General features: G+C 40.1%; 2 protein-coding genes across 6 annotated transcripts; both read right to left on the reverse strand.

Annotated features, from left to right (window-relative positions):
* Positions 1 to 1,467: 1,467 nt before the first annotated feature.
* Positions 1,468 to 14,315, reverse strand: Lsm11 (LSM11, U7 small nuclear RNA associated). Of its 2 annotated transcripts, XM_027938716.2 has the most exons (4): positions 13,861 to 14,315; positions 9,131 to 9,270; positions 7,157 to 7,240; positions 1,468 to 6,731 (listed from the first exon to the last, which is right to left on the reverse strand). In XM_027938716.2, the coding sequence occupies exons 1-4, from the start codon at positions 14,300 to 14,302 to the stop codon at positions 6,321 to 6,323; spliced, it is 1,077 nt and encodes a 358-aa protein (XP_027794517.1). In that variant the 5' UTR covers positions 14,303 to 14,315; the 3' UTR covers positions 1,468 to 6,320. The 2 variants fall into 2 exon arrangements, with proteins under 2 accessions (XP_027794517.1, XP_071468120.1); XM_071612019.1 differs by lacking the exon at positions 7,157 to 7,240.
* A 2,167-nt stretch (positions 14,316 to 16,482) lies between these two features.
* On the reverse strand, positions 16,483 to 23,520 carry Thg1l (tRNA-histidine guanylyltransferase 1 like). 4 transcript variants are annotated; one of them, XM_027938698.2, is made up of 6 exons: positions 23,316 to 23,520; positions 22,117 to 22,293; positions 21,347 to 21,516; positions 20,558 to 20,646; positions 18,941 to 19,048; positions 16,483 to 17,997 (listed from the first exon to the last, which is right to left on the reverse strand). In XM_027938698.2, the coding sequence occupies exons 1-6, from the start codon at positions 23,504 to 23,506 to the stop codon at positions 17,836 to 17,838; spliced, it is 897 nt and encodes a 298-aa protein (XP_027794499.2). In that variant the 5' UTR covers positions 23,507 to 23,520; the 3' UTR covers positions 16,483 to 17,835. The 4 variants fall into 4 exon arrangements, with proteins under 4 accessions (XP_027794499.2, XP_027794500.1, XP_071468121.1 ...); XM_027938699.2 differs by lacking the exon at positions 23,316 to 23,520 and adding an exon at positions 23,018 to 23,119; XM_071612020.1 differs by lacking the exon at positions 18,941 to 19,048.
* Positions 23,521 to 26,964: the final 3,444 nt, after the last annotated feature.

Consider the following 26,964-nt stretch of genomic DNA (forward strand, 5'->3'; position numbering starts at 1 on the left):
ATAATAAGAACACATCTACTTATAGCCTTGGTGTGGAGGCCCCATTCTGGTCATAGAATATAAGAGAGCTATGACCTTACTCACGAATGGGTCTTTAAGCATCAATACTGGGTGGAACTGGCCTGTTTCAAAGGGACACATTTGCTGAAAAACAAGGGCTTCAAGACAGCTTTTCTGGGGGCAATCCCATGGCAATAGATGGGAAGAGGACAGGTAGGGATGACAGTATTTTCAAGGAAAGGAGAAGCCCTCTGATGTGAGAAGAGCGGCAGACTCCCTAAACAGGGCACTGGGACACCTTTCTTTCACCACTGTACTTTAAGCACATTCACGACCAGAATGCCATCAGTCAGGCTTCAGAGTAATAAATTCAACACTGGTAAGAAGCATCCACGTTGTCGCTTGGTTGAACACTACTTTGTTTTTTGACCTTGATTATTTCAATGCTGACTGATGAGCATCTAACTATAAACTGCAGTAGGAGATGCTGCTCCTTCCAGGACCTCCATTTAAGCAGTTTTCTTTAACCCACTGCCACCTAGTGGCAACTAAGCAGACTGGAAAATGCCTCATTATATCCAAGGAGAAATGATTGGCAAGGAAGTTTTTGTTTCTTGCCACTTCTATCCAGGAAGTACAGGAGAGAGAAATGTGTCTTATTCCATGGGCCTCCACTCCCTTGCCAATATTTAAGCCTCACTGTATACCTGAAACTTCAAGTCAGCTGTCTATTGTGCCTTATTTTGATCCATGAGAACATTCTCCTTTTATCAGAAGTCTTGAAGATATAAAACAAATAAGCAAGGACCAGACCTAGAACCTGTGGGTCTTGCCTCCTCCACTGTGGTGGTTGGAAAGGTCAGGGGATCAGCTGAGCCCAAGCCTGTCCTCTCAGGTGGGTTTCTTGTCTAACAATCAATGTTGTTTTTACTTGCTCACCTTACCAGGTGACTTAGTTCTGGAAGCACACAGAAGAGATCAAGTAATCAATGTGGCAAATCTCTGGGCAGCTCAGCTTCCTGTATGTGCACAGAGGAAAGCTGGGGCAAGTTTACATATTTCTGTAAAACAGAGGATCTGTTAGGCGAATGTGCTAAAATACTCAGGAGCAAAATTGATGGTGATCTCAGCAGATAATGAAAATAATAGATTAATGCCAATGAGCACAATATATTCTAAGGGAAGTTACCCTTGCATGGGGCTTGGAAGAGAAATTTCATAACATGGGCCAAGTTCCTTTTCTAAGCATGAACTTCAAATAAACTTGGAGGGAGGAAAAAACCTACCTTGAGAGTGGTGATCTAGATGTGTGTGCTATAGTACAGAAAAGGCACAAAGTCACAATAATGAGACCGCAGAAGGCTCCAGATGCTTTCTTTACTCTTCCAGATAGGCATCTGCTCTTGGGAATGGACTTCCCTGACTCCTCCCACTGCCCCTCAAAATCAGCAGAGACAAAGCAGCCAGTACATTAAATCAATCATATTTATTAGTTTCCAGACTCCCATATGACACATACCTAAAGCTTAACATTGCAAACTGATGTTATTAGCAGCAATCCTTCCCAAACAGGAAGGGTTTCAATTAACAATTAGAAGCAATATAAAGATGAGACTACACTTATGGTTTTTCATTTAGCAGCTGGTATATGAATACTGAAACTACGAACACATAGAGTCATCCTGCTTCAGCCTTGTCTAAAAAGCATTAATAAGTTATGGTATATAGGGGAATCCCCAGGGTTGCCCAGTAGAAGGCTGATGTCTTCAGATGTCAGATGAAATAAGAAAATCACTTTTAAAGACATGGTTTACTATCTGCTTTATTGTCAGGACAACAGGAAAAGAAGTGAGTAGCTGCCCCAAAACCTAACTCCACCTAATACAGCCAGATAATCAGAGTTTAAATAATACTCCTAAATTTTTTCAGACATTTTCTTCACAGCTCTAAAAACATAACATCAGACATAACATCAGATACTTGCTCCAAAGGACTAAAAATCAAAAGCAATTGCAATGTATTGGGAATAGCTTTTATAGCTTTCCTAAGGGACAGTTCCTATCTTTTCAGAGTGTTTTTAAAGAAGCAGTAACTCCGGTAGCTTATCAAACTACTTTTTATTCTAAATAAATAAAAAACCAACTGAAAGTCTCAGGTGTACTTATGTTTCTTTTCCTAGATCTCTGAGCCATCCACAGCCATTTCTTGACAGAGAGCTTTCATTTTTATTAGAAGAGTGCAAGAGAACTTACAAACATTTGAAAAATACTCAAAACACTAAGAGTAAAGGAGGCCCAACCCTTCTTCAGAGGCCAGAAAATGGTGACAGGAACCCCAAAGGCTTATCTTAAATCCATCAGCTCAACTTGCCAGAAAGTAATGACAGACTGCCCACCTTTGCAACATGGGCTCAGATAAGATGCTTCTGCTTTACAACCATTAAGAAAGGCCTTCTGGGAGAAGAGAAACACAGATTGGTGAACATAAGTTACTGAAATGAGGCTGGCTGCACTATGTATCTGGTACAGGAAAAGAAAAATTGAAACAGCTGCAAAACTATTATATTTGTACCATGATACTCTTCTTTTATATGAACCCTGACCTTCCCACAGCAATCATTTCATTCAGAAAAAAACACATAAAAGAAAGTTCTGGGGCAGCACCAATGACAGCTAGCTGTCTTAAAGGAATTTTAATTTTTTTCCTAAAGGCAAAATTTAGAGGAAATTTAAACAATTTATAGAATCAATTCTATTTCATGACTTCGCCCATGTGAGCTGCTAAAGAAGTAGTGCAAACAGAAATACAAATGTCCATTCTGTATCAAGTTAGGTTTCTAGTTCTTTTTTCCCCTCAAGGGATAGAAAGGTACATAGAGGTGAGGCTTGTAGGGACTGAGGGCAGGTCATACATGACCTGACATCTCTGCAGGTACTGCTTCACCTTTACACCCTAGGACAGAAGCTGCTCCTGATCCACCAATAACTGGTAGCACAGGTTTGTTTCTATGCGCCTAGACCTTAATGTCAATATCCCCCAGGCTTTCTGACTTGACCTGTGCCATGCACGTAGAGTAAGGCGCCAACTGATCCAAAGCTGTCTGCCTCTGCACAAGATGGTCCCTAGAGGACATAGAAATGTTCCCCAATATGGGGGAAAAAAAAAAAAAAAAGCAACCAAGTGCAAGTTTTACTAAGAGTGAAGCAACAGAGCCACTTTTGTGTACAAAGAACGGCACCTGAAATTGTTCTAAGTGTGAAACTATATCTTGAATTTCTTAATCACTCATTACTACCTAATAAAGCTGAATAATTCTAAGAAGCCTTTCCCATTGCACAGGTATGTCCTGTGAATTGTCTTGGAAACATATTTGTGTGCTTAGAGATTACTGTGAAGAACCAAAGTTGGATATTCAAAAATATGTACTGTTCTTAATGAGCTTCCCAAGCCAGAATCCCTGGAGAATACCAGAGACCAGTTCTGCATTTCAGTTATGTAGGGCCTATACCAGGTGAGTTGGGGGAGGAGGGTGCCTGCGCCCTACCATTACTTTGCCCTTTCCTTCTCCTGAGGAAGACTTCAGTTATTTCCATAGCAACTTTTTAAAAAACATATTTATTTATTTATTTATGGTGCTGTGGATAGAACCCAGGGCCTTACACATGCTAAGCACATATACTATCACTGAGCTACTCCCCATACTCCAGAGCAACTTATTATACTGGCCTTAGATGATCACATCATTTGAGCAGCAATATATTATTAGGACCTATTTTTTCTTTACTTTTGAAAAATTTCTCCAATGATAAAGAGAAAGCAATAATTTAAAAAAACTGACTTCTCTAAAAATAATTATCATTCTTTGTATGAAACACCAGAATCACTGTCCAAACAAATAAATGGGCTCATATGGCATATCTGGCTATATCTTACAGTTTAAAACTAATCTTCTTAGAACTGTTATGTGGGAGAAAATAGTAAATCAATCCTTATGTGGCTATATAAAAGTTATACATAAACATGAAAATTGGCACATATTTAAACAAATCCGGTTAAATTTAACTAGGCACTAGAATAAATGGGAACTGATTATATTCCCTTTGATTCCAAATATCTACATTATGGGGAAAATAGTACTATGGTTTCTAGGTGAGGGACAAGCAGGCAGGCAGATGAATACAGCCACATAGGAGATGTAGGCAGGATAGCCTGATGATAAATAGCACAACCATTAATTTGGATAATAAGAGTTTTGGACACATTATTTAGAAGAGAATTTAAACTGGCTGATTCCAAAGATAATTATTGACTTGAGTTTGTGACTTGGAATCTCTTTAAACTTTAGTGTATCTGATCTGACTCTAGAGTATACTTTAATATGCATTGAAAAATAAAAACAAGTAAACATAAAACAAAAAAACTTCCACAAATTCCCCTTTGGGGATGTGTAATCTTTAGATGCTCATTCTCCCTTTGGTTTTATCATATAAACACCTTGCAAAGTTCAAGGGAATATTTTCTGATAATTATCAGAAAAAGGTGGGGGCTGGGATGTGGAGGGAGCAGCAAAAAGGGTCACTTTTCTCTTACTGATGATATTCTGAGAACTTTCATTGTCCTTCCAGAGGAAGGAAGGGAATATGGAAAACAGTTCCTGAAGTTTCTCTGCCTTCCAAAGATAATTACAAGACCATAATATGTCACTTAGGAAGATTCCTTGTTCATGTAGCACCTGCCTTGCTCATAAGACATATAGAGTTCTACAGAGCTATGAAATAGAGATCGTAAAAGTTATTCATGGCACTTAAACGTGTTTAGAGGCTGTAAAAGGCCTTCCTAAAATTCTTTGTCATGATGCCCCTGTGAGGTAGGTGTCTGATGGGAGAAACTGAGGCACAGAGGGGTTAAATCTGCTCACCTTTCATTGTGTGGTAAGCCAGTGGTCCAGCTCGCAGAAGAACCAGGTGTTCTAGTTCCCTAAACTTCATTCACCCTGCTTCTCAGAAGGCTATCCAAGTGACATGACAAACACAGCAGGGAAAATTCTCCTTTTCATACATTTTAATTGGTTGGTTATTTCTTATTCTCACTTTGAACATAAGTTATCTAAAACAAATATAAACTAACAAAAAATCAATATTGCCTAACAGTCTGTGTCAAGATGCAGCCTATTCTGCACTGTTGATTGAAAAAGCACGTAATGATTCAAGTAGGAATGTCCACAGGTCTTGTGGCTTCCTGTTACCCAAGCCAAGTTGTGAGTAAGGTGTCTCTTTAGACACTACCCACTGTATTTTATAAGACCCTCTTTGGCCTGACACGTGGGAATAAAACTACCACCCTTAATTCATGGTAACATCATTCTGAAAGATTTTCTACACAAGGCCAGTCCCTCCTGGAAAGGGGACTCTCAGCCATGTGATGTGTGTGTGTGTGTGTTACTGAGTTCATGTAGAACTCTTTGAAGCCAGATATGAAGGTCACAGTCTCCTGCCACAAAGCTCACAGGACAGTTCACACTATGTTCAGCGGGGTAATACCACAGGGTACATGCACTAGCACCATGCCACAGAAGTCAGAACAAGAAGCCACCACACAAGCATGTGACAGTCCCATCTGGTATGCTGTTTGCAGAGGCTACCTCTGGGTTAGGGGAAGACTGATGAGGTTCTGCATTCTTTCTGTAACAAGGAAGAGGGACCAAAACAGCATTTATTGCTGTCTGCTTTGAGCACAGTAACCTAACCTATCTAAATTTCACCTCTATGTTAGTTGGTAACTTTTCTAGCCTTATAGATAGTCAAAGATAACAAATTTCACTTCTTGATCAAGAGAGAATTGTGTAGAGCAAAATTCATAGGTCAGTTACAAAATGTGGGTGCAGGCCTCTAGGGCAATTACATTGCTACTCTTAGGTTCAAATTCATGACTTGTCAGGATACAAGCTTTTAAAAATGAGAATTTTTGAGACATTTTTTCTATAATCTCTGAAGAGTGAATTCCGTTTATATTGTGATGCTGAGTCAAATGGAAGATCTTATATTTGGTTTGAGAATATGAAGTAGACCATGACACCCATCAGAAGCCTTGTACCTAAGCATAGCTTCTATCTTGACAGTAACTCAAGTGCCCACTCTCCTAAAGGCCTATCTTCCCCTTGAGCTCGTCTTCCAGAGGGTTGAGCCTGCTCTGTCCTCTGCAGGTGCAGGACCAGAGGGAAGCATTCCAATTCAGGGTTTCCTTGGGATACTAGGATACAGCAGAGTAGCAATTCATGCACTTTATTTCTAAAAACCAAAGCTCAAGTGGGGCTGAGCTGGTTACTGGGCAAGATGAACCAGCAGGACATTCTCACCTCGAATGAAAATCTGATTTATGTGTCGGGTGAATACCTGCTGATAATCCACCTTGGGCTTTCGTTTTTTTTTACGGGATTGGCCCCTGGAAAGGGTGGTAGCCCTGGAAAAGGTACCTCCCGTACTAGACCCTTCTGTCCGTGTAGTCCTCCCTGACAGCTCTGATCTGGACTCTTCCCTTGCAGATGCCTGCAGGGAAGAAGGGACAGATCGGGAACGCTTGCGTGAGCCCCGGTCAGTGTCTTCTCTTCCCCACACTGAAGCCACCTTCCAAGTGGATGTCTGGGAGTATCTGGACAGAGTGGAGTCTTCAACTGCAGACTTAGAATCTGCTTCCTTCTTGGAGGAATCTTGAAGTTTCAGCCGATCGAATAGCTATAAGGAATGCAATGACAAACATTAGCCTTCTCTTTAGCCTTCACTATCCCTCTTTTAACACACAGAAAAAGGCCAGGTTCTTTAATTATGCTCTGTAGACTCCATGCATTGCAATTTTTTAAAAGTTAGTAAGGACTTTTCTTTTTCAGCCATAATTTGGATAAATCATTAAGTATGTCAAGAGAAAAGGAACCTGTTTATTTCTGTGGTATATAGCTGGAAGACTTTTAAGCCTTATAAAAAGCAACTTGTTTTTCTCAAATATGCAGGTTAGAAGCACATATGCATTTGAGATCAGCTGAAAGCATGATGAGAAACTAATGAAGACCCTGGTACAGGCCATAGAGCTTTTGATCATTGTGCTCTGTGATCTTAATTCCTAAGCAGGCTGGGTACCCAGGAAGTCAGAGGAAACTGCCTACCCTAGTGAGAGTCAACGAAGAATCCCGTTCATACGCTTTGCCTAGAACAGGTTTTCGGTAGGTCTCATCCACATCAGTAAGTGCCTAAAGGAACAGTTCAAAGGGTAGGGGGAGAGGAAGAATTAAAAATATTACTTTTTTTGCTTTTAGTGGAAAGTTTATAATAATATCTACTTGTAACAGAACTAAATTAACACGTGACTCTGCTCTTCTTGGACAGAAGAACACAGTAATTACTAACACCCTCTGCTTAGGATTTTTAAACTGTTATCACCATGTAAGAAGATGAATTTCTCCTATGGATGGTAAGGGCCTTTACAATTGCATGGTAGAGGTTCTTAAATTTCAGTGTGTGTGTGTGTGTGTGTGTGTGTGTGTGTATGCAGAAGCCTATTAAAATACAAAAACAAATTCAAATCTATTCTCTTAATGTTTCTGATTCAGTACGTATGGGAAATAGCCCAAGAACCTTTTATTTAAACTAGAAACCCCAGGTGATTCTGATGCAGGATAGCTTTACACTTTGAGGAATACTATTGCTTCTTTACCCGCCTCGGTTTCTGTGTCACATGACAGCAATTAACAGATCACCCAGGGTTATATACAGCCTTACTGGTGAGATCTCATCACTGAGATCAACCTCAAAGGATAACTGTCAGGATCAAGTGAGACTGTATGACAGAAACTTTGAAAAATGTACATCACCCTATGACTATAAGCTAATAACTACATTTGTAATATTAAAATTATAAATTATTACTACTACCATAAAAAAATTTATTTTTAAGTCCTTTCCCCTCAAAGGTAACATTATAATAAAGTATTTTCTCCTATATTTTAGAAAAGAGAAAGCAGAGGATCAGAGTCCTACAGCCACCACATGGTGAAGCTAGGTGTAAGCCTGGAAGCTAGGATTCAAATTCCATAATAGTTGAAAGCATGGTTTTAATAGTCAGAAAGACCCAGAATAAAGTCTGGTACTTCCATTTACTAATGTGTGACCTGAAAGCAGCCTTGCAATTTCTCTAGACTCAAATTCTTCATTTGTGAAATGGAACGGTAATAAAGCCTACAATTCATTCATTAAAATAATAAATAAAGGCCTTAGAACAATATCTGAAACACAGCAAGTACTCAATAAATGTTAGCAACTACTGTTATTATCCAAGAGCATGCACAGATGGGGATAAAGCACAGGGAAAAGGAAAGTTGGAAATGGAAAAGAAACAATGGAAAACCCTGGTGGTTCTTGGTTGACTGCCTCATATTACTGTAACATACCCCTTTTCTCCTACAAATGTCCGGTGAGACAGTAAGCTCTATAATACTGGGGACACACCTTCCGAGGAAACACCATGCAGAGTTTATTAATGTCTGCTTCACCCTAGCCTTAGCCATCTTCCCTAACACTGAGGAGTGAAATTCATTTCTGAAACTTCTGCATCTACTACCACTTCTGCTCAGCCAAAGTGAGAAATCAATAAATATTTTAAATGAATTAAAAATGTTGATAGGAAATCAATTTAAAATCACTAAATAGATACAATAATTATTCCTTCAGGCTGAGTTTCTCAACCTTGACAGTGATGATATTTTGGACCAGGTGGCTGTTGCAAATGGGGTGATTTCTGTATTGCAGGATGTTTAGTAGCATCCATGACTATTAGATGCCAGTAGCACACTCCTACAGATGTAACAGGAAAAAAAAAAAAAAAAAATCCCCAGACATTACCGAGTATCTGGAAGGAAGGGAAGAACAAAACATAGGTCCCTGGTTGAGCACCCACCATCTTAAGGAAAAGGAAGCAATAAAAATAACTTGTTGCTTTTGTCCAAGAGTATATAGAGATTTTAATTCTTCTGAGAAGTTATTTTTTTTTATTTTGCTTAATAAGGTTTCTCAGATCTTTTAGACATTTTAAAGACTTCATTCTTTAGTAGGTTCTCCAGCCCCCTTAAGAAAAGGTTAATTACCATATTCCAGAACTTGTCAAATGCAACGAGGAAGCCTGTGCAGACACCCCGGAGTCCCTTGAAAGTGCGGATATGAACATTCACCTTCACCCCCTCCCTGATACAACGATGCAGTTCACCCAGAGGGCTACCTTCGTGCACTGAAACAAGAAAAAAGAGTCAGTACAGTAAGAACATTTACCTTTGTTAATTCCGGAATTAACAGCCAAGATCACTTGGCCACGTCCAGCAGTACAAGGCAACATGCACAGTGACAACCTCACTTTTGGAACTGGAAAGTTTAATGAGCAACATGGCTACTACAGCCAACACACTGAAACGAGACCCTATTCCAACAGAATGCAAATAAACCACATGTATGGATGTCATCTAAATGTTCCACTACCTATGTATCTTCATTCTGTGATGTCACTAATTCTAAGTTATGTCATCATTTAAGAACTTTTGCAGGCAAAAAATGAAATACCACATTAAATGTACAGTTCAGCAGCTACCTCAATTCTGTGCTTTTAGAGAACTCAGCATAAATCTCATGATGCCACACATACAGTTTGAGATTTCCCAAGAACTGAAAACCTTGTTCATAGATCTGAAGGAAATGAACTGTGTAAAACATATGCCTTTAAACATATGCCATCCTCTCAAAGAAAATGGTCCTACCAACCTGAGCTACTCCATGCATGAGCTCTGGAGTCACTGGTGTTTCAATGTATAGCCTATTTATACTAAGAGGAAAGGTCTGGTTGTATTCTGGTACTTGGTAGATAAAGGGCTCCCATGAGACTGCTAATAAGCATCAGGTGAAAAGAACAATATGACAATTCAAAGGAACAAGAGTGGGACTGTAAATTTCAGCTTTTTACTTTGTGGGTTACTGGGGATGCACCCAGTTCCTTGCACATGCTAGGCAATTGTTCCACTGCTGAGCTATATCCCCAATCCAAATTTCATCTTTTATTCATTTGTTTATATTTTTGAGGTACTGGGGATAGAAATCAAGGCTTCACATATGCCAGGAAAACACTCTTCCACTGAGCTTCTTCTCCAGTCCTTTTTTCAAGTTTTATTTTGAGACAAATTCTAAGTTGCCATGCTTGCCATGAATTTACTATCTCCTGCCTCAGCTTCTGGAGTAACTGGGATTATAGGCATGCCCCATCATGCCTGGCCTAAATTTCAGTTTTTATTTTGAGGGCTTATTTTTTCAGAGCATAGAAAAGAGGTGGATTAAAAAAATTTTTCATGTTAATTTATCTCTCACAATATGCTGGCTCTAGTTTATATAACCTCTCTCCCTGAACACACACATTCATATACGGGATCTCCTAAATTTGCAAGGCAAAATTCTTTGGATAGTATTTGTCATTGATAAGAAAACAAATAAAAAATATACTTCTTTTGCTTCCAGTGGCATATAAGAGTGCAGTCCTACACTGCCCCTAATTTAGTTCCTCTTGACTACTTTTCCCTTCATTCACGAGTTGGCATATAAATGACGGCCATGATTAATGAAAGAAAACACTCTTGGAAGAAAATTACTTAACAGATGAGAAGTAGGAGTTTAGTTCAGTATGAAAATTGGCATAAACATAGGCAAAATGGCAGAAATGATGGAAAGGAACAGGAAATCCTTGGTCTAACTTTCATCATCTACCTCTCTTCTAACAACGTTTTGAAGTCCTTTGAGACTCTGATAAGGGTTTGTGTGGGCTCTCACATATATCTACATGTGTGTTACAGCTATGCTAAATCAGGCATTATAAACAACATTCAGGTCACTACAACTAGTGTATGACCTTTAGTACCTTTTCCTTAAGGGTTAAAGTTTCCCGACACCATAGTAAAGCTAGAAGTTAGAATAAACTTCTAGATTATTTCAGGAATAATTCTCTACAATTCAATTTCTTAGAAACTGATCTAATTACATAAATGGCAAACTTGGTATTTCAGCTTTTACATTGGTAATTCTCTCTTGATAATTTTTCTTTCAAGATTTAAGAAGGAGTAATTCCAGGGAGCATTCATTCCTCTCCTGTGTGATCAAAAATGCAACACTAGCACCACCTATGAGAGCAGACTGTATAAGAAAAAATGATCTCCCCATTTCAAATCAGAATGCACACTCTCTTTAGAGCCTTCTCTGTGACAGACTTCAGCCAGATATGAAAAAGGTTTCTATAACTTAATACAAAAAAAAAAAAAAAAGCCTTATCCTTGAAGAAGGTTATTCTTCCAAATCCTCTTCCTTGTTGCCACTACTCTTGGTTTACATCATTACAAATTTAGGTCAGTTTTAATTGATGTTTCCTTCTCCACTTGTGGCCATTACTAAATTCAGATGACAGATTCTCAAAAATTAAGACCTGTCCTTTCTCATTCTACAACTCAGGTCAGTCCAGAGCCTTATCAGATGATTGGTTTACTACAAGTTTCCTGCTCTTCTAATTCACATCCACAACAACATCATCTTCATTGCTGCCACCATCATTATTATCCATGACTAGACCTTATGTATGAGCCAAGCCCTCTGGCAAGTTTAATTTTACCTATGTTATTTAATCATCATAAGAATCCTAACTCATAGGTACTCTTATTTCACCCCAATTTATGAATAAGAGCAAGGCTCAGAAACATTTAAGTAATTTGCTTGAGGACACTTATCTAAAAACAGGAAGCCAACTCTCAATATAAGCAAATTATACGTGTTCTGACTTGAGGCTTTTAATTATGACAATTTAAAAGTAACAACTGCAACAATAATACTGACATTTAACATTTATTGAAAACTTCCCTGTGAACTAGGGAACATTACTATTGTAAATGTTTTTAAATGTGTCAACCAATCTAATCTTGACAATGATAACTATATATTACTGTTTTCATTCAACACATCAGGAAATGAGGCCTAAGAGTTTCAGTAACTTACCTAAAGTAAAATAGATGTTGGAGGAGTCAGTGTGCAAACCTAGGAGGTTTTGACACCTGTCAAAACCCACTTAAAAAGACTGAATTTTGCTACAGGTAAATTACACTAAATAGCCTGATCAAACCAATAAACAAACAAACAAAAAAGCCCATAAAACTTCTCCACCATGCCATTTCTTCAAGATCTAAAGCTTACCTCTTATAGGAACTTTTTTGTCAATAAACCTAATCCTTACCCATGCATCTGTCATTTCCTTGCTTTCTGAAGGTCATCAACTCTTTGGGATATTAACCCATCTATGGCTCACTCAAGTGTTTACAGGGCTATGTACGAATTTTCAATGAGTAGGGCACATTATCTGAGATCTTGATCCCAAGTGAATATTTAACCATGGGAAAAGGGTAAATCTGGTCTTCACATACCAATATAGTAAAGAACACCATAGTAAAGCTAAAATCACTTATAGAAATATTTCTTTCCCTTTACAATCTCTGCAGCAAAGCAATAACTGATGAAATGGAAATAAATGTTACAATCTGGGACTTGGTGTTCATTTCAACAACCTAATAGGAACAACATATACAGAAAAAATAAGGTTCTTCAAACTGCTCTCATTTTAGGAACAAGCACACTGCCATTTGTGTTACTGCTGGGTAAGCAAGCTAGGGTAAATCCTAGCTTGGGCAGGGATGCTCTGTTCTGGCTCAGAAAACCATCCAACAAAGGCACCCACAACAGCACACAGCTTTTCAGGATGCTTGTTTCTTAATAAACCAATTTCTAGGAATGAGGCAAAATAGTCTCTTGCATAGCACACCCCTCCATTCAAAAGTAAGATATTTAATAATGTAATAATTTAATTACCAGGATACAGATGCTTTGAATGGCTAAGTAGGTCACTGTGTTCACAGGGCAGATGTCAGAACTGCTTTCCAGATGACAAAAGATACAACCCTGGGCTGTTTTTATTCTACTTATACAACAGCTAACTCACACATTAGAACCTCTGTTGTTTACAGCTGTACTCTAAGGATCTCTTAGGAAGCTCCAAGAAATTCCCCCGTGCCATTTACACCTTCAGAACTTAAAATAACCTGCGCATATGGTCATAGGAGCCCGACAGACACAGTCCTGCACCCAGCCAGGCAGAGTGGCTGTAAAGCAGTGCGCGTTTTAGTGGCATTTTGTGCCTGCTGCATTCCAGCACTTGTGATCTAGTAATGTGAATATATGTGTATCAAGACCCTGCAGTCCTTCTCCTGCTTTTTGCATCCAGAATGAGCTGTCACTTCCTGTGTAGGAGCATGTCCCTGTGCTATCCAAACATACCTCTCCTCACTTCAGCTGATCCCCAAACCCCACTGCCCAGATAGACACTCTCCTTTCCTTAATATTGGCTGTGTGCTCTTCCCCCAACTTCTCCCTTATGGTCCCCCAAATCTCTCATCACCTCTGCAGAGCTTACGATGTCCCCTAAAATCAACTATTTCCAGGCCCCACCATCTCTTTCGGTACCCCATCACTGGTGCAGACCCTTTCTGCGGTTCCTCACTCTCGTAGACACTTCTAGGGACCCGTACTACCTTTGCAGACCCTCCCGGTGGCTCCTAATTACCAGCGCAGCTTTACCACTCCCCTCCTACTGCTCCTGCAGACCCTCCAAGACTCCAGGCGACCCGCCCCACACCCCCGTTATCCACTTCTCTGGAGCAGCCCCTCCCCGCGGCCGGCGCCCTCGGCGAACCCTCCCAAGACCCTCCCGCAAGGCGCGCAGCCCCGCCCCCGCCCGGCCTGCCCGACTCACAGGGCATTCGCGTGAGCACGTTGCGCGGCGCCTTCCTGCTGCGACCCGGACCCCGCCGGCGTGCCCCGGCGGTCCCGTCCTCTTCCTCCTTGGCCACCATTAGACGGCGGAGGCGCTGGATGCGCTCGGGGTCCGGGGCGGGGGCGTCCTGGCGGCGGCGGGTCCTGCCCGGGGGTCCGGCGGCGGCGGGGCCCCCCGAGCTCGCGGCTGCGCCCCGCGCCCGCCCGCGCCCACCGCCCCTGACCCCGGTCCTGAGGAAGCTTTCGTACTCGGCCAGGTTGTTGAAGCAGGGGGCGTTGGGGTAGGGAATGGGGGGCAGGCGGGGTGCGTACAGGGCCAGCATCGGGTCGAAGCTGTCAGAGCTGACATCCAGCCGCGGGCTGGGCGGGCCCGCTGGGCTCCCGGCGAGAGCCGGCCTCGCCCCCCGCTCCCGCTCCTCCATGTTTGAAAGGCCCGCAAGCCGAGGCCGATGGGAGGAAGGAGCGGGGCCGCCAGAGGGCGGCACTGCGCAGCCGCGGCGCGGGGTCGCATTGCGCCGGCGCGGCCGCCGGGGGGCAGCATCAGTCCGCGCTGGGGCCCTGCCAGGGGGTGTGGCAATAGGCTGCCGCCTGCGGTGGGGCCTCGCACCGTCTCCACGCACTTCTTACAGGTTAACGCTGTCAACTGATGTTTAATCTGCTGTAATGCGGGGCTTCCCCAATATCATTATCACTTAGGGTGTTTGTTATTACTTCATATCCCCCGGGGGCGCAACCTAAGATTGGCATTTTAACATCCTCAGGCATTTCCTGAGGATTAAGTTACTACATATAGAATACACAATAAATGCATATGCAAGCCGCCAGTAGTGTACAATGGAACTGTGAAGAGTGGTGCATCCCACTCCACATTCCTTTTTCCTACGATAAAGAAAATTGCATCAAGACTGGACAGAACTAGGTATTAAAGAAAATCACTTTTTTTGATACTAGGGATTGAACCTAGAGGAGCTTACCACTGAGTTACATTTCCAGCCTTTTGTTTGAGACAGTCTTACTAAATTGCCCAGGCTCAATCTTGAGATCTTTCTGCCTTAGCCTCCCCAGTCACTGGGATTATAGCTGTGCTCTCCCCATCTGCCCGTTTACTGCTTATTCTAGCATTTCTTAGTAACTGGAACAAGAATTTACAGAACTGAACTTCTTATTTTGTAGCCTCAGTGCAGCAGAATTTTTTGTTTTGTTTTTTGATATTAGAATGACAGTCTACACTAGAGAATATTTCCTCATGCAGCAGGGCCAAAATGTTTCCAGTCACCTACACAAATTCCTTCCCTAACCAGAATGATTCTTCCAGACTGCTATCAATTAGTGTTAATAACTCTACACTGGTTGCTGTTGTGTACAGTTTAAAATTTGGAAAGGAAACCTAAGAGAATGCTATAGAGAAAAGCACCATAGCAAGATAAAAATTAAGATAAAACTTAAGTGTGTGTGTGTGTGTGTATATATATATATATATATATATATATATATATATGCGCATTGGAAGGAATACATATCATAACAAAGATAGAATGACCATCAAGCAATGGCTTCTAGCTTCTAGGTAATGGCATTATGGTTTCCTTAAGGCACTGGTATTAAGCCCAGTTTATTACTTTAAATTCTGTAACCTGAAGTGGGTGTGGCAGTGCATGCCTGTAATCCAAGCCACTGTGGAGGGTGAGGCAGGAGGATGGAAGGTTTGAGGCAAGCCTGGGCAATTTAGTGAGACCCTTGTCTCAAATTTTTTAAAAAAGGGCTGGGATATAGGTAAATGGTAAATCACCATTTACCCACCAATGCCCATTACCAAAATAAATAAAACCTCCAGCCTGAACAAAAACTCAAAAAAGCTGTGGGATTGCTGGCAGTCCAACAAATGAATACTTGTCCCACACATTCTGACAAAATTGAGTGACAGGTTTCATGGTGTCTCATAAGACCTTCAGAAAGTACAAATTTTTCCCTGGTGTTTTTTGTCTTGAAAATTTGTACATTATTTAATGCCTACTTATCCATGTTTAACATAAAATGCTACCAAATTACCATTGTTTGCTAATTAAGAACTACATTCTTATGCCCTCATGTAGCATATTAATATTCTGAGGACCTTGTTTGCCCAAATGCCTATATAACAGCAACCATATACATCAGAGGGCAGACTTTGGAGTTAAAAATCAGATTGCTAAACCCCTAGTTTATATGAAGGGAATCCTCAAACAGGTTTTGTTTTGGTTTTTTTTTTTTTTTTTTTTTTGGTACTATGGATTAAAACTGTTTTACCTCTAAACAACATTCCTAGCCCTTTCTGTTGGGAGACAGGGTCTTGAAAAATCAAAAATACATTTCCTTCTTGCTGAGGTTGGCCTCAAAATTTTGAGATCCTCCTGTCTTAGCCCCTTAAGTTGCTGGGATTACACCTATGCATGGTTCAAGTAGGCATTTAAAAAAAAAATCCCAAAAAACTTTTTTCTTTTTACATCTAGAAGTCCATGAGTATCTGCTGTGACAAAGGTATTTGCATCCTTTGGCTTACCCAAAGATACAAACAAATGTTAGATTCATTTACTGTATTTGTGTAAGAAACAAATAGGCCAAGGAAGTTGATGTCTTTATTTTTTTTTTTTTTCAGACATTTTAGCAATTACCAAACATGAGATACTTGTTATTTTCCTGTGGAGGGGGTGGGGGGACAGGAAGGAAAAAAATGGCATCGACAGATGGGGTGTCAATTACTGAAGGATGAGGCCATCCGTCACACTTTCAAAAATACATTTTCTTCTTGGCTGTAAATTCTGCAATGCAAGACCAGCAACTGGGACATGGGCTGTCTCTTAATTAAATCTTAATTGAGCCAAATAATCTTCTTCCTCTAATATACAAAGTAAGGACAAGAGGAATGTAAAGCTACTCACCACCCATCCCCATGACTTACCCGCCCCCTTTCACACTTCAACAGCTCCCAGCATACCATCACCTCTGCAGCTCTCCTATCTCCATTGGCCCATTAGGAGGTGGAGTTAGTAGGACTCATTTGACAGTTGCCCCAAGGGCTATGTTGACCCCTCTGCTCTTGAATTCAAATGTCATTTTCTGATTCCATAGAGACTACTTTTGAATCTTTCAGGCAGCCGAACTGGAAGACAGCTTTTAAAACGGAAGTATCTAGAGGACATGGAGTAAAAAATGGTCTCCATTTTTACTCATTCTCACATATTTTCTTTATCTCATATATATATATATATATATATATATAATATCTCACATGTACTTAGAAAAAGGTAAGTGGTTTTAGCCTATGCTTCCGGCAAGATGATGATCATCATTATGCTGGCAACTCCATAAAATCAGTCCTTGGAGGGTGTACACAAGGGTATCTAATACCACTACTCATTTATTCAGCCAAAACTGCTGATTTGGAGACTTGCACAAAGCCCTGAGTTTTCCCTGGAATATCTGGAATTCAGAGGCACCAGGCAGGTTTTAACTCATATTTATCTTCAGGTCTATCAAGATTATCCAAGTACATGGGTACAGAAGTGAGATATTCAAAGTCACTGGGTTCTCTAGTTAAGAATATGTGGGTGAGAGTAAAGTTTGGGCTTCTTTTCTATCATAGGTGAAAAGAGCTGACAGATTTTTATAAGGCTTATGCCACAATCTAAAAATGACTCATCTCACAAGGCATTAAATAGTTCTTACTTTATAAAAATAGTACCACGATTTTGGAAAAAAACCCACAGAAATCATGTTCTAACATTGCAAAAAAGGTGTTCTGCTTAAGAGAACAAGATATACCACCCCCATCAATTCCTTCCTTCCCTGCTCCCTCCTAACTCAAGTCATGTCATTTCTGGTACAGTTCTGGGTGGCAGGAATGCTAGGGCCACCTAAGGCAAGAAGACCTGGGAGCCTTGCATGGTTAAACACAGCAGAATTAAAGAGCAGAGTGTCAGCTGTCTTCATAAAGGATTTCTGGATGTTCCTTCCAGAAAGCATCCCCAATGATATCACAGTGTAAGAGTACTGGCTTCGTTCTGGTCCGGGTTACAGCCATCTTTTTCCCTTCCATTTCTGCTGGCAGCTTAACTTCTTTTGTCGTGACTTCATCCACCTACAGGTAAAAGTCAAAGTAGTGACAATGTTAACACGAAAGAGGGTTTGGAAGAAAAGGGGAAATGTGGGGGAAGTTCACGTTTGTACTTGCTATACTTATAGTTGCATACTTTATGTGAACCACTTTACCAATCAGAAATACTCAAAAAAGGTTATGTTACCATACTTTGAAAAATGATGAGGAACAAAAAAGAGATTTCATGTTCCTTAATAGCAATGACTATAAAATTAAAGGTGAATTTCTCCTCTCTTACCTGCATTAAAAAGTAACCAAGTCTGTGCCAAAGAACAAATGTGTTTTGAAAATACTAATAAAAGAGATGATGTTGCCAGTAGAATGACTAGTTCTTAACTACCCAATAATACTTGAAAACATTCATTTCGGAAAAACTACATAGCAAGGCAGGAAATGAGTTTAAAGAAATAATTATGCTCAAGAGCTGATAAGAGAAAATATTGCTAGAATCAAGTATTTAAGTAAATGTGCATACTCATTTTAGAATATTAAGAATCATAAAATTTCTGGAAGTGAAAAAATCCTCATACACAACTTAGTGCTTCATTTTATAGTTGTCATAGCATGGACAATTTAATGGTATTATCCAGTGTGGGAAAAGCATTTTTTACATGTTCAAGGAATACAACAATCCTTGTACCTTTACTGTACTCTTTTGTTTGATATGGGAAGTGCTTATGACACAGTTAAGTAAGTACACTAAATTTTAAAATCCCATGCTTCTACTTAAGGGAGATTTCAAACGACAACTGATGACAAAATGAGCATCCAAATACATAATCTACAGCTTGTTCTTTTGGGAAGGATCTAGTTCACCTTAGCACCTGGAGTCATATCAGTATACAGGCAGCAGGGGGGCAAAGCCTGGGATGGCCATGGGCTCTTTTCCCCTAACTGCCACTTTCCTTGAACATAACAGCATTACCTTCTGCCATATCAACACAGTCCCTTTCCTGTACATCAGCGGCTCATTATTGTAGTTGATCTTGAATTCAGAAAACAAGATCTCATTTTTATCTGCTGCAAGAGTTCCCTGAGGAAACAAACAGATAGGAAAAGCTTTGTGTATCTTCGTTCTTTTTTTTCTTTTTTGTGGTGCTGGGGATTAAACCCAGGGCCTTGTGCATGCAAAGCAAGTACTCTCTCAACTGAGCTGTATCCCCAGCCCTCTTCGTTATCTCTTAATGCTTCCTTCTCCATACTGTACAAATCAATCAAGAAACAGCCAGTGCTACAAAACATAGTTACTAGTGAATTTTCATTTTTAAGAGCCATTCGAATCTTATTTAGATGCCTATATTCATAAAATTCTCTTCTGTAGCAAACACTGGATTCACAACTCAAAGACCTTGAGGGGATAGGAGGAACTAAAAGTAACTGAGTACCTATTTTGTTTATTATTTGATCATCATAACACCTCCACTTTAATGAGAAAACTGAAGCTTAGAAAGATTATACAGACAGATGCAGTGGCACTTGTGTATAATCACAGCTATTTTGGAGACTAAGGTAGGAGGATTGCAACTTCAAGGTCAGCCTGAGTAACTCAGTGAGACAGACCCTGCCTCCAAGGAGAGGCTGGAGCTATAGATCAGTGCTTGCTTAGTGTGTAAGGCCCTGGGTTTAATTCCTAATACTATAAAAAAGGAGAGGGAGGGAGGGAAAGGGGAAAAAAAAAAAGGAAAGAAAAAAGATAGGTAGATTGAGTATACAAATTATTGAAGCTTGAAGGTTGTCTTTATTTTTCTAAGAAAATCAAAACCTAAACTAGGGTCTTTCAAACTGAATATATCTACTAGTATTCCTTCTGCTGCTATAAAAAAAATCTTAATCATTGGTAGTAGTAAAAATGACAGCCATTTACTCAGTAATTAAAATGTACTGGGCATTTTATTAGGAGCAGTTACAATCCGTTACCTCATTTCAGAGTCTGTCATCCTACAAGTAGCACTAGTATCTAATAAGAAAAGCCAGTATTTATAAAGTATTTAAAATGTTCTTCACACCTTTCTGTGTGTTACATGCATCCCGCCACTTCTACCATAATCCTCTGACATAGGAACTATTCTTTTTTACATTTTACATATAAAGAACCAAGGCAGGATACAGTTATACTGAAGCATGATTCAAGTATAATTATTTAGCTACCAAAGCATGGACTCTTACTAAACAGTGGGGTTTTACACTCAAGAAAGGACAGTTGCCCCACAAACCTGGCATTGAGGGAAAAGGCCTACTGGAACTGAGAGAGCACACAGGCCCTGTCTGAAGAGGGCAGGCAGTATGTGGCTGCAGCTGAGTACAGAGCCAATACCACCAAGTACATTTTATAGCTGAAGTTCAAGGAGGCGCAAGAAGTACTAGAAATTCATCAGGCTTTACAGAGTAAGAGCGGCGGAATTGCTACTATGATGTTTATATCCTTTCAAATGAAGTTGTAAAGGGAACTAAAGAAGCATGAAAGGGAACATTAAAAAATGTTATGGGACAGACTTCAGGAAACCGTCCCTAGCTAAGCATTACAGTCGTAAGATCTTTATACCTGTAATCTATCTTTGGCTTGTACTGGTGTTAGTCCAGATTGTTGAATAAGTGCCCAGAAAACTGTATTATAAAGATTATTGATGTGACCTGTGAGAAGAACAAAACAGTTGTTTACATATATAATCTCTATTCAATATTCATACTTTGAGGACTTCTACAGCTATGCCTCTTTCTTCTCTAGAGATCTCAGAGACATTTAATAATTTGCCCAAAGTCCTGCCAAGAAACAAAGAATGGAAGGAGTAGGCATAAACATATTTTTCCCTAACAACAGCTTTATTTGGTCATTTCAGTTACACTTTATATAAATATGAATACTCATTTGATTTATATAATTCCAATCTCTTTTCCAATTCTGGTAAAATCAAAATCGCCAAATGTGTAAAAAGTTTCATAAATATCACCATAGCCACGTAAGGCCTGCTTACAACTGAGTCTGCCATGACTGCAAATATGTAAAACAATGAGTAACCCAGGAAAACAACAGGGAATGGTACAGACTGGCACACTGCTTTTGTATGTGTTTAAATTTAGCTGCCACTGTACAGGTGTCCATCACTAAGGAGGAATGCAGATCTCGTATCGCTACATCTTCCCATTAAAAACAAAAAGCAGACAAGAGTACTTCTATGAAATCTCCCAATTTTTCAAATATTTTTAACTAATTAAAAAATGTTTAAAATACTGCATTCTAACAAAATGCATGTGAGTCAAACCTGTATTAGATTGAGACATTTAATGCATGGAATTGCTGGTTTAATACATCTGTTTATTTGGTGTCACTTACAATCTGCTTGCCTCCAGCTGAGGTAGTCCTTTAAAGTCTGGTTGCTAGGATACACGACAACTCTTCCATCAAAGCCTGGGGGATACAGAAGAGGCTGGTCCTCAAAGTAATCTTTCCAATAAAACACATAGCTGGAGGCGAACTGGGAGGCCACATGAGTCATGAACTTACTTTCAAATGTAAGGCACATTGGGTGGAGCAAGAAAAGAGAAAATGTATGATATTAATTCAACACCATGATAGGGCCTGCAGGTGCTACAGAGAGATTACACAAACCTTCCAGCAAGCCAAGAATTAAAATACATTTTGGCCAATTTTAGTTACATATTTTAATATATTATATATATATGTTTTAGGTGTAGCTTATTTATTTCAGCCCTATTATTTACTAATGCCAATTTAAATATGATTTAAATTTATGGTTCAATGTTTTTCTTTTGTATTATCTTTAGTCTTCAGAAGATGGAAAACACTGCTTTAAAAACATACTAATTCATTATGATTTGTTTCCTTTACAGTTTCAAAATACTGTCAAAAACCAAATTTGTCTATTTTATACTCAGATCTTCCTTAATAAAAATTTTAAGTATTACTGCAATGCATATAGATACTGACCAGCTAAAGCCAACCTATGAATCACTAATATTATAATTTTATGGTCTCTGTTACTAATCATGTCAGTCATCCTTTGTAGTCTGTAAGTCAAAATAAACAGAAAAATAGATGCTGATAGGAAATATTCTGAAGAAAAGAGGCAGGCCATAAATTACCTGGCTCTTCTTTTAAACCAATTGCTTTTCCTCCTGAACACAAAGCTGTATTCATCACTTTGTCCATATGCAATCACAATGTCCTCCAGTTCTTCCATTACAGTCTGGGCACATTTGTTCATTAGGTGGAGAGCACGGCTGTCATTAGGTTTTGCAAAGTTGTGCTTCTCAGCAAACCTTCACAGGGGAAAGAGGAGGGGGAAAAGCATGGAAAGAAGAGTTTTTTCATGAACAACACAGACTATGAAGGTAGTTCCAAGAGGAAAATACTGTAACAGGGCTACTAGCTACAATCTTGAACAACAGAGAAAAAAGGGACATAATTGCCACTACACCTCTATTTTCTTTTCTTTGAAATGAAGGTAGACATTAACCTGTTGATTATTAACGAGTTGTCCTGAAGATAAAGGAAAAATAAAAATGTAATATGCCTGGTTCCTATTAAGTACTCAATAAATGTTAATTATAATGATCGTTATTGCTGGGGATGGTGGCACACGCCTGTAATCCCAACAACTCCAGTGACAGGCAGGAAGATTGCAAGTGTCAAGGCAGCCTTGGCAACTTAGTAAGACCCTGTCTCAAAATAAAAAATAAGAGGTCTGGGGATTTAGCTCAGTGATAGAGCACCCCTGGGTTCAATCCCAATACCACACACACACACACACACACACACACAATAATAAGCATCACTAACAAAGCACTTCTTAAAAATTAAACTCCCATCTGTGTTAATTTCTTTCTCCCTTTTTTTTCCTTTGTTTATCGAATTCATTCCACGTGGCCTGTTACTGATAATGAAACACGGTTATACAGTAAACTGTTGCCCATAAGAAAGAAGGCCAACTCCGGCCTCTGAACAGTCAGCTCTCAAATATCTAACAGAATAGATGGGAAATACCGTTAAAAGTTAAATATTGTGCCGAGAAGTGATAGTTTTTCTCCGCCAGGACTTTGCTAACTGGTTTCTGTTCACTTAACAAGGGCGTTCCAGGCCAGCCCCTCACCAGGCAACCACCTTGTTCTTTTTAACTACCCAGACCAGCTCACACACAAGCCGGTTGGCGGCCCGCACGGAGGGAGACGCTCAATGCCGGGCGCTCATTGGCTTCCGCGTTACCGTGGTAACCATGAGCCAGGTATGTCGGATTTCCCGGAAACGCCGGCACACCACGGGGCCTTCAGCCGGGCTCGCTCACCGATGGAAATTCCTGCCGTCCAGCCGCACTACCACCCAGCACTGAGGGAGGCAAGTGTCGTCAGCCTCGAAGTCCCGTACGTACTCAAACTTGCTTTTTGCCATGGCCACCCCCAATCTCAGACACCGTTTCAAAGTAACGGAAGTAGAGGCCAAGCAATCGTGGACCTTAACAGTGCAGGAGGTCCACATTTCCACTGCGGAAGGGAGAGGTTCAGATAGCTCCGCCCCGGAAGTTCCTTTTCTTTTCGAGGCCGCTCTAGCCCTAGTGGAGGTCATCATCTCTCTCCCCTCTCCTTATAGTTCCTAATCCATGCGGTGACCAGGAGAGTGTTGCGGTTCTTCCACCCTGCACTGTTCTTTTTTCTCTTTACTTCCTACAGCATATCACTCTCACGAAGTTTTTAAACAAAATTTCTAGCCAAGTTTGAAAGCGTATTGTATTTTTTTTGCCCTTTTAAAGTAGCATTTATTAATTCATTGTAGAAAATATGGAATGAATACTTTTTATCCCCTCCCAACCCTTCATCCAAAAACATTGTGGATGGTTCTTTCTAATTTTTTTTTCTTTCTGTGTATATTATATTTAAACAGGGACACATAAATTTGAAATCCTTCACCTTGTACAATTTTTGTATTTTTTCCATGGAGCTTGATTATTTTCCAACGTCATTGATTATTCCAAAGTGTGCTTTTTAAAGGAGAAATACTCTTGCCAGGCTCAGTGGTGCACGCTTGTAATTCCAGCAACCGGGGAAGCTGAGGCAGGAGGATTGCAAGTTTGAGGCCAGTCTCAGCTAGGGTCTCAGGAACTTAGTGAGACCCTGTGTCAAAAAAAAAAAAAAAAAAAGGCTGGGAATGTAGCTTAGTGGTAAAGTGCCCATGGGTTCTATCCCCAGTACAGAGAAAGAGAGAGAAACTCATTTCAATATTCCTACATATGGCTATACTAATTTAACTTACTCAACTCTTCCACCATTAAATATGCAAAGACCAAAAGAAATCAAAAACGTTTGATTTCTTGTTGCTATATGACAGCAACAATAACAACCCTCATGTTTGTAGGATGACTACTTTGCCCAGGCTGACCTTGAACTCCTGGGTTTAAGCAATCATTCTGCTTGTGCCTCCAGAATAGCTGGGACTACAGGCGCTTCATGGTGTAACTGGCCATTAGGTGAATTTTACCATTTTTCTTATCATATGAATTCAGTTTTTTTAAAAAATATGTATTTTCCATTTATGTTAATTGGTCAGAGATGCGATGATACCCCAGATAATCATCCAGTTCCTTATTTCTAAATACTGTTTTCCATTAGAACAAACTCCACAATTCTTGCTCCAGATTATGTTACAAAAAATTCAAGGTGAGCCTGGGACCTTCTATACTAGAAAGGAAGGAAATGTTCAAAGAGTAATGAGAAGTTATCAAAAAGATGAGCCTGCTGGGAGAGGTTGTATGTGACTATAATCCCATTTACTTGTATATCTGAGGCAGGAGGATTGATTATGCAGGGCCAGTTGGAGAAATTTAACAAGACCTTGTGTCAAAATAAAACTTAAAAAGGACTGGGGCTATGTATCTTAGTGGTAGAGCACTTGTCTAGCATGTGTGAAGCCCTTAGGTTTCATCTGTCTCTGCAAAGAAAATAAAGATGAGCTAGTTTGAAAGGGGTCTCCCTGGCTAAATTTGAGATAATTTGAGCATCTGTAAGAATAGTTGTAATTGATTATAATATATAAAGTAAATATAAATCAATAACTCTCTAACAGTACTCAGTGTGAAAAGCTCACTATATTGGAGATAATTATTACACTAACTTATTAAGAATCAGTTGTTAAAAAATTAGGCATTTTCCTTCCCTTTTTGGTGGAATTATAGTTTAACCTCAGTTAATGTGGGAAAGTTCTTTGCAAAATGGTGGGCTTAGAAAATCAGCTTTTTGTAAATACCTGTGAAATAATGAACTCAAGTAAGGATCACTAAAGTATGCTAAAACTATTATTTATGAGATTTATGGGAAACAGAATGTTCTCTAAATGTTGTACTATTATCCCAACAATTGTTTGCTAATTACAAGGGAGAACTCTGACTGTTCCCTCCTTAAACTGGTCATCAAAGTTGGCATCACTAATAGTGACATGGTGCACATGACAAGCATAACACCGTGGATTAAAACTGGTTCAGCCCTTCAACCAGTGAGTTATAACTTTCCCCACAAATTAAAGTCAATTGAGGGGCTGGGGATGTGGCTCAAGTGGTAGTGCGCTGGCCTGGCATGTGTGTGGCCCGGGTTCAATCCTCAGCACCATATACAAACAAAGATGTTGTGTCCGCCGAAAACTAAAACATAAATATTAAAAAATTCTCTCTCTCTCTCTCTCTCTCTCTCTCTCTCTCTAAAAAAAAAAGTAGAGTTGTAAAAGCTCTCCTTGTGGGGAGTTGTGGTGGGGGCAGCATCACTTCCCTTGAAGAACGAATATGAGTTGTTCCTGCATCTGCAGAAGCCCAACATCAGGCTAAGGGCTGAAGGCTACACGTGTCTCATGATTAGTTAGAAGTTGAGGAAGAATACATATTTAAAAAAAAAAATAAAGTCAATTGAGGATACTTTTAAAATCCCCAATTCCTAGCCTGCACCCAGGTCTATGAAATTAGAATTTTTGCAGGTGCAATCTTTGCTCCCAGGATGGTATCAATGTGCAACCAAGATCAAGAAGTATGGATTTGTTGGGCACAGTGGTACCATCCTGTAATCCCAGTGACCCAGGAGGCGAGGGCAGGAGGATTGCAATTTCAAGGCTAGCCTTAGCAATTTAGCAAAGCCCTACACAATTTAGTAAGAACTTGTCTCAAATTTTGCCGCAGTCTGCCTGGGCACAATCAGGAGCCACTTGTCAAAAGAAACTAACTTTATTTTTAGAACCACACAGGCCAAACAAAACAGCCTCTCAGGAAAAACCCTCAGAGCCCCAACTGCCACCACCGGCTTCCCACAAGCCTCTCTCTCCAACACAAGCCTCTCTCCACCTCCCACAATCCTCCTGCTCTTGAGGCCGATTGGCTGGGTCACATGGGCGGAGCCAAAAAAGTCCCCCAATGAGCAGCTCGTGGTCTGAAAGGGCAGGGAAACAGCCCAATGAGCATCACCGCAGAGGAGCCAATCAGCTCGATGTTGCTGGGCCGCTGTGAGCCAATCATCAGCAGGCAGCTGCAAGTTTGCTGGGGCCCCTTTGGCTGTGGCTCTCAACAAAATTTAAAAACCTAAAAAAGGATTGGGGATGTGACTCAGTGGTAAAGTGCCCCTCGGTTTAATCCTCATTACTGCGCAAGTGGCAGGGGAAGGGGCAGTATTTAGGGGTGATTCAGTATAGACAAAAATAGACTGATAGAAAAATCAAAAGTAGCAAAATGTTAACAATTCTTGAATCTAGTAGTGGCATTAGGGGAATTCATTACATTTTTTTTTTCAGTTTTTCTACATGTTATAGGTTAAAATCCCTCCAAAATAAGTTGAAGTCCTTACATACATACCTGTGCATAAAACTTTGTTTGGAATAAAGTCTTTGCAGGTGTAACCAGTTAAGCTGGAGTCACTGCTAGGTGTGGGGGTATAGGGGTGCAAGCCTGTAATCTCAGCTACTCAAGT

Source organism: Marmota flaviventris, chromosome 5 (genome assembly GCF_047511675.1).
Source record: "Marmota flaviventris isolate mMarFla1 chromosome 5, mMarFla1.hap1, whole genome shotgun sequence".
NCBI lineage: Eukaryota > Metazoa > Chordata > Mammalia > Rodentia > Sciuridae > Marmota > Marmota flaviventris.